At 44.8% G+C, this 14698-nt stretch overlaps 1 protein-coding gene across 3 annotated transcripts in view; it reads left to right on the plus strand.

Moving 5' to 3' along the window:
* HTR4 (5-hydroxytryptamine receptor 4) overlaps positions 1-14698 on the plus strand; it is a 143095-nt gene that overhangs the window by 79039 nt on the left and 49358 nt on the right. For all 3 annotated transcript variants that reach the window (XM_045826198.1, XM_045826183.1, XM_045826189.1), the window contains exon 5: positions 14202-14355. In XM_045826198.1, coding sequence (XP_045682154.1) covers positions 14202-14355 — 154 coding nt within the window. The remainder of the gene's footprint in view (positions 1-14201; positions 14356-14698) is intronic.

Genomic DNA, 14698 nt, shown 5'->3' on the forward strand with positions numbered 1-14698 from the left:
CTTAGTACAATTATGGTTAAAACCACACTTAATTTTTCTTAAATGTCTCTGCCTCTCCCAATGGGAGAAAGCACAAGCATGTGAATAAAGACAAGGTCGCTGCCCTCATGGGACTTACCTTTTAATGTGGGAGATGGACATTAACCAGTAATTATGTAAATACTGATTTAGGTATTTGGTAAACACTGTTGGACAACTGGAGTGCTCAGCATATTCTCTTTGTGAACAATGCTGCCAATAATTTCATTTTCTTCTTTGGTAGCAGACATCAAACACTCCAATGCCATGACTAAAATGGAGTCCAGTGGTTTTGTTTTTCTCTGTGAGCCTGGGTCACTTGCCAGTTGTCTCCCTGTCCCAAGAATGGTATTTCACTGGGCTGGAAGGTCCACCCTGGACACTGCAGGGCAACAATGTAGCCTGGTAGAGTATGATTGCATATATCACCTAGCTCTGTTTTTGCCATGTCCCTCCTATGACAGGTGGGCTGGGGTGGGCTGGGGTGGGCTGGGGCAAAGCACAGAGTGCATGTCTCAGTCAGGTGCAATGTCATCATTCATCACAGGACTCCTGGCAAAGTGTCTTGTCCTCCTCTCCAGAGCTGCGGTGAATCTTTGGAGATGACTCATGAGGGGTAGTGCCTGTTGAGCAAGAATGCTCACTGCGATTCCTAATTCCACCCAGATGGCAGACCCCTAGATCAAAGCAAAACATTATGAAACAACATTTCCCCAACGACCATTCTCCATCCACAGTGCTTCTGGGTGTACTGAGAATTGAATCCTATTAATGAAAGCTATTGCCTCATTAAAAATAACTTCTAAAGCATAATTAAAACTCATACATTCCATAGCATGGGTCATGAGAGGTCAAACTGCATTAAAGCACAGAGTACCATTGCCTATTTTATTTTTATTTATTTATTTTAATATATTTTATTGATTATGCTATTACAGTTGTCCCATTTTCTCCCTTTCACTCCCCTCCCCCCTGCACACCCTCTCCCTCCCACATTCCCCCCCTTTAGTTCATATCCATGTGTTGTAAGTTCTTTAGCTTCTACATTTCCCATACTATTCTTGCCCTCCCCCTATTTTCTCCCTACCATCTATGCTACTTATTCTCTGTACCTTTTCCCCCCTCTCCTCCTCCTACTCCCCTATTGCTAACCCTCCATGTGCTCTCCATTTCTGTGGTTCTGTTCCTGTTCTAGTTGTTTGCTTAGATTGTTTTTGTTTTTGTTTTAGGTATGGTAGTTAATTGTGAGTTTGCTGCCATTTTACTATACATGCTTTTTATCTTCTTTTTCTTAGATAAATCCCTTTCACATTTCATATAATAAGGGCTTGGTGATGATGAGCTCCTTTAACTTGACCTTATCTGAGAAGCACCTCATGTGCTCTCCCATTCTAAATGAAAGCTTTGCTGGATAGAGCAATCTTGGATGTAGATCCTTGCCTTTCATGACTTGGAATACTTCTTTCCAGCCCCTTCTTGCCTGCAAGGTCTCTTTTGAGAAATCAGCTGACAGTCTGATGGGAACTCCTTTGTAGGTTACTGTCTCCTTTTCTCTTGCTGCTTTTAAGATTCTCTCCTTCATTTTTACCTTGGCTAATGTAATTATGATGTGCCTTGGTGTGTTCCTCCTTGGGTCCAACTTCTTTGGGACTCTCTGAGCTTCCTGGACTTCCTGGAAGTCTATTTCCTTTGCCAGACTGGGGAAGTCCTTCTTTATTATTTGTTCAAGTAAGTTTTCCACTTGTTGCTCTTCCTCTTCCCCTCTGGTACCCCTGTAATTCAGATGTTGGAATGTTTAAAGATGTCTTGGAGGATCCTAAGGCTCTCCTCATTTGTTTGAATTCTTGTTTCTTCATTCTTTTCTGACTAAATGTTTCTTTCTTCCTTTTGGTCCACACTGTTGATTTGAGTCCCAGTTTTCTTCCCAGCACTATTGGTTCCCTGTACATTTTTCTTTATTTCACTTAGCATAGCCTTCATTTTTTCATCTAATTTGCGACCAAATTCAACCAATTCTGTGAGCATCCTGATTACCATTGTTTTTTTTAATTTTATTTTAATCATTGTTCAAGTACAGTTTTCTCCCTTTTACTTCCAATGCAGCCAACCCTCCCAACCCTCCCCACTTCCCTCCCATTACCACCCTCCCCCTGGTTTTGTCCATGTGTCCTTTAAATTTGTTCCTGTAAATCCTTCCCATTGTCCCCTGAAATTACCAGTGTTTTGAACTGTGCATCTGATAGGTTGGCTACCTCTTTGTCGCTTAGTTGTATTTTTTCTGGAGCTTTGACCTGTTCTTTCATTTGGGCCATTTTTTTTGTCTTGATGCTCCTGTTAGGTAGTGAGGAGCAGAGCCTTAGGTGTTCACCTGGGCAGGGTAACCCACATCCCTGAGTTGTGATGCTGTATGTGGGGGAAAGGTCCGAGAGGGAACAATGGTGCTTGCTCCACTCTCTGCTGGATTTCAGTCACTTCCACTACTCCCCCAAAGCAAATGGGGCCCTTTTGGTGCTTATTCCTGTGTGGGTGGGCTTGTGTACATTCTAGGACCCTGTGGGTCTCACCAACGAACTCTCCTGTGAGGCTGGGAGTTTCTGCCAGCACCTCAGCCCCCACAGGCATTTTTAATCAGTGTTTTGAGGCTTTATTTCCCACACTGGGACCCTGGGTTGTATGGTCCATCCTGCTCCCCAATTTCACCTGGTTTATCTGTGCGCAAATGTGGGACCACCCAGTCCACCAGCCACCTTGCATGCTGTGCCCCTCCACAATGCACTGCCTCGCGGGGTCTGCCAGCCTCCACTTGGCCGTGAGCACTCTCCACCCCAGCTATCTGACTCCGCCCCTCCTACTGGTCTGGATGAATGTGTCTTCTTTACCTCCTTGGTTGTCAGACTCCCATGCAGTTCAGTTTTCTGTCAGTTCTGGTCGTTTTTGTTTTTAAGTTGTTGTTGTCCTTCTTTTGGTTGTGTGAGGAGGCACAGTGTGTCTACCTACCCCTCCATCTTGGCCGGAAGTTCCCCATTGCTTATTTTAAAGCTAAGGTTCTGTAGTGAATGAAAACCAAGTATCTGTAACAGAGTAGTTGTTTTAAAAGTGGGGTATTCTAATACAGCCATTAAAAATCATGAGGAATAGCTTTGCATATTGTCTTAGAAAGATATCCCTGGTGTGTTGTGTGAGAGAAAAGGAAAGCTAGTTTCAGACTTAAATGTTTAGAATAATACCACTTTATGAAATAAATAGGTAGATGTTTGTATCTGAGTGTATATGAGTGGTGGTTATGTGGAGGCAGCACTGGGGGTGGTGCTGGCCAGACTGGATGGTCAGTCAAATTGGAGTTGGAAAGCCCCACTTTTACTAATTTTGGAACCATATGTTTTAAGCTGCCATTTTCTCTTTGCTGGAAGTTAACACTTCTCGAACGCAAGCGCGTTCACAGCAACCTTTTCGCTCAGAGAGTGTTCCTGGGCCAGCACATTCCTCACCGATGGAGAGCATCCTGACTGCAGTGTTGGGGGTTCCCTCTGAAGCCAGGGCGCTCCCAGGAATGTGAAAATCCTTCTGAGCGGTGTGTTCTCTGCTTTCTCACAGGATGCCCTAGATTTCACCCCCAGCGCCCCCCACCCACCCACGGAGCCCTCACCCCCACCTGTCAGCAGATTCTCCCTCCTTGGACCTTCGCACCCATCTCCATGACCTTGGGTTTGATCTGTTCCAACAATGTCTTTTCTGATCATCGCTGTTTTCTAAGAACATAATACTTGAGCATTGTACAAAACATCATTATTTCACAAGTAAAACATAAAAGCGTCCCCAATTCTTTCTCACTGTCTCCACGGCTATACACCCTAAGGTAGTGACTGTAAATAGTAGCTCCCTGTAAATTCCATTTATTTTATGTGCAGTAAGCAGACTCGTTATATGAATATATTTTTAGCTTACCCAAATGGACTTACATTTTAAACTAGCCTTCGAAGAGGGCTTTCCCTGTGTATACCCCAATGAATTGCCTGACTGTAGTGTTCTTACCAACTTGCCTTTCAAATGCTATATTAGTAAGGTATTTTTTCAGCAGCATGTTATAGAAAATAACTCAGTTGGCTCCATTAGCTCAAAAGTCTGGCTTCAGATGTGGCTCTCTCAAGAATTTGAACAATATCATCCAGTCTAGCTCTCTCCGTTTGTCTCAAGCAACATGAGTCTTGTCTTAAACCATTCTTAACTCTTGAGTCCACTGGAAGAGAAACCGAAATGCTCTTTCTCAGGGAAGAACTTTGGCTGGCTTTGCTGGAGTCAAACGCTCTTCCCTTGACCAATCATTGTGGTGTGGGGATGACACATTTGGTTGCTTGGCAGAAATGAGGCACCATGACTGTGGGCTTTCCCACAACATACAGCACTGGCGAATGGCAGTTCCTGCTGGAAAGAGAGTTGTTGGACAGACGAGAATGGGCATCAACTTCTCTTAGGCGGGCCAAAGGATCTACAGGTATCCTTATGAAGCCTCCATAACAAGACATAGAGATGTGTCACCCCCAAGTCTTGGTTATATTGGTTTAAACATTACTAGACCCTTCCTCTGGCTTCATGTGCCATAGTCTGCAGAATTAACCACTCTGGTCTTCTTTCTCTGGGGTACTTTGTTCTATATTAGCCATTAAGTGCAGTTCCCTTTAAAAAATCTATTTCAGCTCACTGAGGATGGTGTTCTCTATAGCATAGCAAGGCTTCCTCTTGGACATGTCCATCTATCTGAACTGTCACCCTTCCTCTTGGTAGCCCAGAAACTTGATGTGTTTTAACTGCAAAAATCCTCCAGTGCTTTCTCCATCACCGGTTTTCTTTGAAAACAGGTTGACTTTGTAAAACATACAATTCTGACTCAAAGGTTGCACATTTTATCCCATGCAGTGTCTCTGTATTTCTTAATGAGATCCCTGGAGCACAGCACAATTTTGTGTAAATGAAAAGTGTCTGCCATTGTGAACTTATGTCACACAATTACATTTGTTCTCCCAACAGGACTGAGATGCATCTCTGCAAGGAAAGCATGGTGCACTTTTCCCCTTCTCACCTGGTCCTTGAGGGCAGGTTCATGCTTTCTACACCACGGCGATATTTGCCGAGTTGAATTTCATGCCAGGGAAAATGAATCTTACTTTTATATTCATTTCATCAAATATATGTTGAGTGCCTACTAATTGCCAGGAGCTGAGCAGAGAGCCCTGGAAGTGCAGTCGTGAACAATCAGAAAATCCTCTGAGTCAAAGGGATTTTAATCTAACAGAGAACACAGACAGTTGATAGGCAATTACAGTAAAATTGGGGGTCACTGAAACAGAATAAGGAGAAGTCCAAGGAGCTGTCGGAGCATGTGGCCTCCAGCTCAGGGTTGGCTCTCAGAAGAAGCGAGACTGAAGCTGGGATCTGTGGATGATGTAGACGTCAGTAGGTGAGGTGCAGAGAATGACAGTTCCAGAAAACAGCATGTGCGAAGTCACGGAGGTTATTTTAGTGACACGTGATCAACTACAGGCCAAATCCTGAGCTTGTCTTTCAGTGCTGTTGCCGAGGGGTCCGCAGTCTCCTTTCCCATCTCAGATCCCAATGACAGCGATCTGCTGTCACTTCTGCATGTGATGTACTTCCTCATAACTCTGTGCTGCTGCCCGTGTCTTGAGTTTCTTTCTTTTTCCTGGTGAATTACATGCTTCTTCAATACTCAGATAAAAGGTGTCACCTTCTCCACCCACTGGCCAGGCTTCATTCCCAAAGGAGATTTGTTGTTTCTTCCTCCGAGCCCCCACAGAATGTTAAATACAGGCATAGCGGTTATCCCCCAGTTTAGTAATTGCTTTGTCTGTATCACCCCAGACTGTCAGCTCCTTGACTGTCAGCCTTCGTCTCCTCCATTCTTGTGTTCTCCTCACAGGCTCACAGTAGCTGCCTCTCGCATGTTTAGACAGGTGACTTGTGGCTGTTTGCTGTAACTTTGGTGTTAGTTTTCCTGCCCCTTTAAGAGTCTCCATATAGCCAGTGGTTAAAAAGAGGCCTGAGGTGCTTGTGTTAGACTGCCTGGATTCAGTGCCAGGTTGACCAGTTGTCAGTTGTGTGATTTGGGGCAAGTTACTTAAAGCTTCTGGGTTTTAGCTTCCCATCAGTAAAGCTATGTTAATAATAGTATGTTGCATTTGGAGTTTGGGAAGGGTAGATTACTGAGTGCGTGCAATGAACATAAACCAGTGCATGGCGCCTAGTAAACATTCAGTAAGTGCTAGCCATGAGTATCATGCTATTATTTTTTTCATTTCCAAATGCAAATGAGTGGCTGTTGTGGGTGCCTCCTCAGACACTGAGAGTTGTGTTGCACTTCCTGCTCCATAGCTGTGTCCTCCAAGGTGAGACCCTCAGCCTTCTAGCCTTAGGTGTCTCTTCTCTGGAGAGACACCCATCCTCTGGCTTCATGGGCCCCTCTGCTCTGGTCTCTCCTGCAGTCTTATCCCATACAGGCCCTGGGGTCCTCTGGACTCTGTTGAACAGTCTTTTCAACATCTTGCCTTAAGCATCTTCCTATTTTCTCAAACTTGAGGTGCTTCGAGTGTGGAAATTTCTATCATAAACTAATGTCCTCTTCCACTTTTTACATCGAAAGTCACTTAAATGTAATTCCTTGAGGTCGACTTTTACTTAGCTATGTGACCAGCTGGATGACAAATCATTGCTGCATTTTCATAAATATCTTTCAAATCCACCTTCTTCTCGTGACATTTTTCCCCATCCTATTTCTGGATCATTGCAGTGGCTTCTTAGTTATGATCTCTCAAATTCATCCTTAAGTATGCCCTTTTTCTATGTGTCCCCAGCTTACAAAGCTTATAGGACACTGCATATTTTCTTTCCTTGTCCTGGTGGTGAAGCTTTTGCCTGGTCTTGCCCAGGTACTGGCATGATGAGGGCATGGGCTTCAGCACACGTAGGTTTAAGTCTCAGTTCTTCCATATTCTGGCTCCATGACATTGGGCAAATGGATTCAATTCTCTGGGCCTGAGTATTCTCATGTTGAAAATGTGCATGGTGGGCCCTGGCTGGCATAGCTCAGTGGACTGAGCACGGGCTGCAAACCAAAGCATCGCAGGTTCGATTCCCAGTCAGGGCACATGCCTGGGTTGCAGGCCACGGCCCCCAGCAACCACACATTGATGTTTCTCTCTCTCTCTCTCTCTCTTTTTCTCCCTCCCCTCACTCTCTAAAAATAAATAAATAAAATCTTAAAAAGATTTTTAAAAACGAAAAGAAAATGTGCATGGTGACAGCTGCCTTGCAAAGCCGCTATAAGGAATTAGATATGACATAGAATGCACTTCCTGACACACAGTCCCCTCAGTAAATGGGCGGTGTGTGCAGTAGGAACAGGAGTAGGTGTAGCTGCAGAGAAGAAAATGAACAGACACAACCCAGCGAGAGAACTGCTGTATCACAGATATATACAAGGTATTCTGAAAAACCAGGGTGGAGCTGGGGAACCAGTTCAGATCTCTGACAGAGAAGAGTCTCTTCCTGCACCTTTGGGGGGCCAGAAAGAACTTCCCAGGAGATGCAACCGTTGAGCTGAGTCTGGAAAGGACCATGGGACAGCCATCCAGTGTCTGTTGGCAGACTGCTCAGCTCTTATATGTCATGAAGTATATCTTGCTGACCTTTGTGTGTATCCAGTTAGCCCTGCCAAAATGTTTTCAGGTGACATTTTTGGCAGATTTTTCCTTTGGTCTATGATAACTCAGGCACTTTTCGAGCCAGCTGGTACTCCCCTTCTTGCAAGTTTTCTTATCAGGATGGCACAGAGGAATATTTAACCGAGAGGAACACAGTAAACATTAAATCTGCAGATTGCGTATGGGGCTGTGATTCCTGCAAAGGCTCCATCTAGTGTCCCCCAGATCTCTACAGAAAGGAGTAGAGATCCCCCACCCCCGTCATTTTTCCTTCCCAAAACCCAAAGTTCTCCCTCCATTCTTGGCTACATCCTCAGCCTCCCTTTCTGTCCCTGTCTCCTAGCAAACATCCCTGTGCTGGGTGGGGGAGGGGGCCTTCTTTACTGATCCTCCAAATGACTGACAGCTTGCCAAGCTTGTTGGAAACCAAAGTGAAAGGCTTTTTAGTTTTGGGTGGTTTTTTTTCCTTCTTGAAGCTACTGCTGTTTTTCTCTCTTGTCCACCTCCTCAAAGAACTAAAATGTAACAAAACCAAAGAGCAGAAAGACCAATCTCTTTCTCAGAGCTCTGCCACAGTGCTTGGCTGGATCACCTGCTGGAAAGGGAACTGGTACCCAGCCAGTGAACCCCACAATTACCCTAGGCTATATATGCCTGTTTACTCATGGTATGCTTGTCTGTGGCCACATAACATTTACCCCCAAACTTAATGACTTGAACAACAATGCATTATTATTAAATCTCACAATTCTGTGCCTCAGGAATATGTGCTTGGTTGAAGTCACTTGGTTGTGTTTAGCTGGAGGCTGGCCTGGCCTGGAATGTGAAAGGCAGTGCATCACACATGTGGTACCTTGGTAGGGTCATCTGGAAAGCTGAGCTCAACTGGACCTCTCTCCATGTGGTCCCAGGTCTCTATATGTGATCTCATGTTTCATACATGTTAGGTATTTTTATATGATCGCTCATGGGTTCGAGAAACCAACAGTCCTCTTGATAAATAGGCCTAGGAGTGGCACATAGCACTTCCAATTCGCTCTGTTGGTCACAGCGGTCTCGGGGCAGCCCAGACCCGGGAGAGAAGGCGGAGCAGACTCCCCATCTCTGGGTGGGAGGAGTGTCAGAGAATGTGTGACCATCTTTAATTCGTCACAACGACAGCCTCTTACAAAAACTCGGATGTAATTAATTCCCCTTTTATACACGGAAAGCAGACACCGATGGACTTGCCCCGAAGTCGGAAGGGTAGTCCATGAAAGAGCTGGGGCTAGGAACCTACTGATTTTCTTGCTTCAGGCAAAGTCCCCTTGTAACTCATATGTGGGCTGGTTGAGTAGAGCTCTTCATCCCCTTGGTCCTAAATTTTAAAGACCATTCTCTGTGCTTTATGAATTAGGACTTGTGAAAAAGTGAATCTGGTGAAACGTTTCTGTTTTCCTGCTTCCATTCCAACCCTTGGGTCTTAGCAGCCAGCTGCTACTTCATCTCTCCTCTCCTGTAGTTGCTGTGTCTCTCATTAGCTGACCCTGATGAGAGATTTGGTCTCAGTGGTCTTCCAGGAGGCCACCTTCATCCATCTCAGGAAGGAGGGCTGGGCCTGGATTAAGTCCTTGAGAGGATGCTACAGGTAATCAGCCCCATTACAGGCAGTCAGTATGGTCTCAATGCCTCTGCTCTTCTTTAGGGATCAATTCATTCACCTTTCTGTTTCTTATAATCCACTACTGGGAGTGATGTTGAACCAAGAGACTTCTACTTTATTTGTTAAATAGTTTAAAAGCCCCTGGTTTCAAAATGTATTTGAGCCCTGGCTGGTGTGGCTCAGTGAATTGAGTGCTGGCCTGTGAACCAAAGCATCACTGGTTTGATTCCCAGTCGGGGCACCTGCCTGGGTTGTGGGCCAGGTCCCCAGCAGGGGGCGCTTGAGAAGAAACCACACACTGATGTTTCTCTCCCTGTCTTTCTTCCTCCCTTCCCCTCCCTGTAAAAATAAACGAATAAAATCTTTTAAAAAACAAACAAACTGTATTTGAATCTGTTCACAATATGTACGAAACAAATATACAGGATGGGGCAAAAGTAGGTTTACATTTGTGAGTCTGCAAAACAGTTTATCCTGTATTATTATTTATTAATTATTGTATTATTTTTTCATATAACAATTGTAAACCTACTTTTGCCCCACCCTGTATATAAAAGATGAGAGGGAATGGGAGTAACTAATAACTGCTATTTATTAAGCTTTATGTCCTAGGAACGTCCTAAGTTTTGAACATGTTATTTCATCAGTTCCCTTAGTTAATCAATGAAGTAGACAAAATGACCCACACTTTACACTAAGGAAGCTGGATCTTAGAGAAGTGAAGTAACCGAGCCTAAGGCTATAGAGCTAATCGATGGTTAAGGCCCCCTGATGTGAAGATATAAAGCCAAAATCTCTCATCAATTCAGAAAGTCTAGAATTCCAACTTGTTCAGTTTGCTCCTTCCCTGTGGTAGGAGGGCAGGAAGTGAGGAGGAAGAATTTTCCTTAATTGCAGGAGTGGGGAGGAGATTAGCGTGGAGCTTAAAATAAACAACTGTCTCTTCAGAGTTGTCAAGGTAAATTATGTCCCCAGAGACATTTAAAGGCAATTTGATCACATATTCACACCTGGCTGCGGTTGGGGAAGCTGGTGGCTGGTCTACCAAAGGCAGTTTGAACGGAGTTTTATAAGCAATAGTTTGAAATGTTTTGCATAAGAAATAACTTTGCACATTTTAGTTCATCCTGGCCATCTGGGACCTCACTTGCCATTTGAACATTCATTTAGCCACTCTGTAAAAGTTTTCTAGTTAAAGAAGGATGGCAAATGTCCAGCGAAAAGCAAGGGAACAGACCCCGCAGATAAGTCCCTTCCCAAGATTTGGCAGAATTGCATTCATTTATGCTGCCGTCCACCTGGGTTGTGAACCTACATTCCTTTCTCTTCCGTGTGTTGTGATTCAGCCCCTTTAGTAGAGCATGCAGTTCGAAAGCTTGTGGTTCTTCCCAAAGTGGCTTGTAAAGAAATGGAATGACCTCTTGGGGATTTAGGGCAGGTAGCAGACTCAAAGGCTGTAATGAGGTTAACATCCTGGCCCTTGATTCAAGCTGCCGGGCTGGTTCTGGTTTTTACCACCTGTGGGACCTTGGACAAATGCTGACAGTCTGTGTTTCTGTTTGCTGACCTGTGAAAGGGGTACATTACAGTTCCTGTCTCAAAAGTGGTAGTAAGGGTTGAAAAAGGTCATGCAGGTAGAGTCCTTGCTAAGTAAATGGATAGTAGCTATTATCATTAACTCAGCCAGGGTACATTGCCTGGCCTCCAAAGAACCTGAAATTTTAACTAGCTGCTTCTGTCTTATGGTGTCGGACATGTGTTTTGGGGGCAGTTCATGGTAGGATCAAAATTTAGTTATTAGCAGGGGTAATATAATCCCAATGTAAGAATTAAAAAACAACCATGATAGATACAAAGCATCAGATTTCTATCTGGTCCTTGATTTACAGACAACAGTTAGAATTTTTAAGGACATTCCATCAGTCAGGACTAGAACTTAATTTTTATTCATCATTTTTTTCAATAATATTTATTTTCACCTACTTAATTTAGATTCTTGAATGTGGCCTTCAAAAGGATATTTTTCTAGGTTCTTTTCTAGAAAGCGAAGATTGGGAAGGTATGAGACAAGGTATGGGAAGGACACAAGGTGGCTGACTTAGGGCCACTGCCTTGAGGGTGCCAAGGCCTCGGTGAGAATTTGAACCCATAAAATCAAGTAGGTGCTCTTCTCTGCCTCTTCCTAGCTCCAGGGGGTCTGTTCACAATCTTCTGTGTTCCTTGGCCTGTGGATACATCATTCCAGGCCCCTGTCCTCACAGGGCCATCTCCCTGGGCATGTCTGCCTCTGTGCCCAAATTTCCCTTTTTAGGAGGAGGTCAGTCCTATTGGAGGAAGGCCCACTCTAGTGGCCTCCTTTTAATTTGATTAGCTCTATGAATATCGCATTTCCAAATGAAGTCACCTTCCAAGGTACCGAGGCTCAGGACTTCAACATCCCTTTTGGAGGAGGGGGGCACAGTTCCACCTGTAACAGCAACTTAAGCACAAAGAGAATTCACAGGGGAGATATGACACAGCATATTAAATTAAAGGACAAGCTACAGAATGAGCAACTGAAGGGTCAAGAGCATGGCTTCCCAAAGACCCAAGGAAAGGAGCTACTCCCAGCCCCACCAGGAGGTTGCTACAGGAATAGGGGCACCTGTCCTGCCTTTCACATCTTCGTGTCACTCTGCCTGACATCTGGAGTCCCAGGAGACTGTCTGATTGGGTGACTCCTTGACTGGAAATGTCACAGCCTCATCATTTGCTTTCCCAACACCACTGCATCAACAAACCAGAGATAATTTCCCAAAGATTTTGGATGCTATTGCCAGGAAAAAAGAAGCAGGATGCTAATGGACACAACCAAATGTCTAATCTAGGTCCTCCAGCAGGAATGAGGTGGGGGGCAAAATTTGTAAAAAAAAACGTATATTTTTTCACACATACCTAACTCATCATCTCCATGTTAATAATAAACCTCTGATGATTATCAGTATATCCATTCAGAAAAATTGGCCATTCTGATATAACTTGCCTTTCTTAAAAGTCAAGAGCATGGAGGAAACTCCAGCTAACCATCATTGTTTCCATTACTGAGTTATATTTAGAGTTGGCTACCATGTCAGTTTTATAGAGAGAGAAAAATGAGTTCCTGACTAATCCCCCTCTTCCATTCTTTGGTCTGCTGTTCCTTGCAGTCTGCTTCAGCCTGCCTACAGGAAGCACAGCATGGCCAGCTAGCTGTTCCTTGGTGCCTTAGAAGGAAAAGTATAATCCCCCCATCTCCCGAGGCATCCACTTCTCAGGCTTTAACATTGGGCTCTCCTTCTCTTTCCACCCCCTCCAACTCATCCCACCACCACCTCCTCAAAAAATACAGCCATTGTTATATTAGTTATGCTTGGGATTAAGAAAAGAAAAGAAGAGGTGGAGAAAATTAACAAAGTGAACTACCTAAAATGAGGGGCAGAAGGGGGTGGCTCATCAGCGAATGGTACAAAATCTTAAAGAACAGACTTAGCCTCCAAGCTGTCGTTTTGCATGTGATCTTCAGAATCTTGCAAAGACAAATCACTGATAGACCTACTGTGATGTTTTGCCTGTTGCCCCATCCCGTGAATTTCCTGGAGACAGAAGTGGCGATCTCCAAGGCCGGAATACCATGCAAGGGACGGCCTGGGAGTTAGGGACTTGGTCCCTGAGTGGGGCAGGTTGCATCTCTGTCTGGAAGTAAGAGCAAAGTCAGTACGGTAGGCAGAACATGGACTCAAAGATGAACAGTGAGTCCTGTGAGGAAGAGCAGACCCTGATAAACAGGGGTGAGGTGGTCTCTGTCAGACGGCAGGAAATGATGAAACAGAAAACATTTGAAAGTTTGCATCCTTAGAGAGACAACGAAGTGGTCCAGCCCAGAAGTAAGATATATCAATTCTGTTCACCACTCGTTGACCAGACCAGTCACTTGGCCCTACCCAACAACACGTCCGTCAGGAAGTGTATGTGCCGAGAACGAGGGACTGGGCATACTTAGCTGACAGAAGCAATGGCTTCTGCTTGTCAAAACGCGAACTCCAGGTCCTTCTTCAATAGGCTCTGATTCAGGAGATCCTTGGTATCTGCATTTTAAATAGGCCTCCTCAGGTTAGAGTGTGATGTAGGGGAACAGGGTGGAATCCTTGGACCACAGTGTAAGGAACACTGACTTAGAGCATCCCTTCAGTATAAAAGGATGATCAGGAGAATGGGGACAAATCTGAGACACAGATCTTAGAGCTCAGATGTCGGGCCACCTTAGGTTGTTACCAAAGAGGACCACAGATGCCTGGGCGCTGAGGCCCGGAGGGCTGGCCTGAAGCCCCCCAAATGCTCAGGCACAAGGGTAGTGTTGGAGCTGAGCTGAGACAGAGCAGACCCTCAGCTGTGTGTGCAGCTTCTCAGGCTTTGGGAGAGGGACAGGGATGCGGGGCTGACTCCAGGCAATGACTCTCAGAGGTGATCTAACGTGTATGTTTATATTAGCAGAAACTTGTCGGCCAATATAACATTTTGCTGTATAATTGCTTGTTTTCTTTCCTCTGTTCTTCTTTCTCTTCTCTCCCCCTTCTCCTTCCCTTCCTCTGCTCCCCACTCTCCCCCTCTTCCCCATTATTTTCTCCTTTCTTTCTTCCTTGTTTTTATTCTTTACTTCCCCCTCCAATGTTGCTCTTTCCCAATATTTCCTCTTCATATCTCCTTCCTCTCCCCCTTCCTTCTCCCCTCTTCTCTCTCATCGATGATTCTCCCTCCTTCTCCCTCTCCTTCCTCCCCTCCCTTGGCACCCACCCCCATTCTCTCTCCAGGTACTATGCCATCTGCTGCCAGCCTTTGGTCTATAGGAACAAGATGACCCCTCTGCGCATCGCATTAATGCTGGGAGGCTGCTGGCTCATCCCCATGTTTATCTCTTTTCTGCCTATAATGCAAGGCTGGAATAACATTGGCATAATTGATTTGGTGAGTAGGCCTCACGCACATTCCCACTGGTGAACTGTCTGATTCACTTCGTTTGCTTGGGATTCCAAATAAACAAACAGTATCAAGTTGGGTGGATATCCCAAGAAAGACTCTGACAGTGGTCTGAGCCATAAGAATAACAAAAAAGCAAGCTAGCATTTTTTAATGCTTTACTGTATGCCAGAAAAAATGCAAAATTCTTTACCTATAATCCTGACAGTATCTTTGGCTCATCTCATCCAGATGAGAAAAGTCAGGCTCAGAAAGGTGAAGCAATGTGCCCAGTAATATGCCTAGAAAGTAGCAGAACAGGTGTTCAAAGCTTAGCATTCAGACTTCAGTG

This window comes from Phyllostomus hastatus, unplaced genomic scaffold (genome assembly GCF_019186645.2).
Source record: "Phyllostomus hastatus isolate PE091 unplaced genomic scaffold, TTU_PhHast_1.1 phas_contig_150, whole genome shotgun sequence".
In the NCBI taxonomy this organism is placed as follows: Eukaryota; Metazoa; Chordata; class Mammalia; order Chiroptera; family Phyllostomidae; genus Phyllostomus; species Phyllostomus hastatus.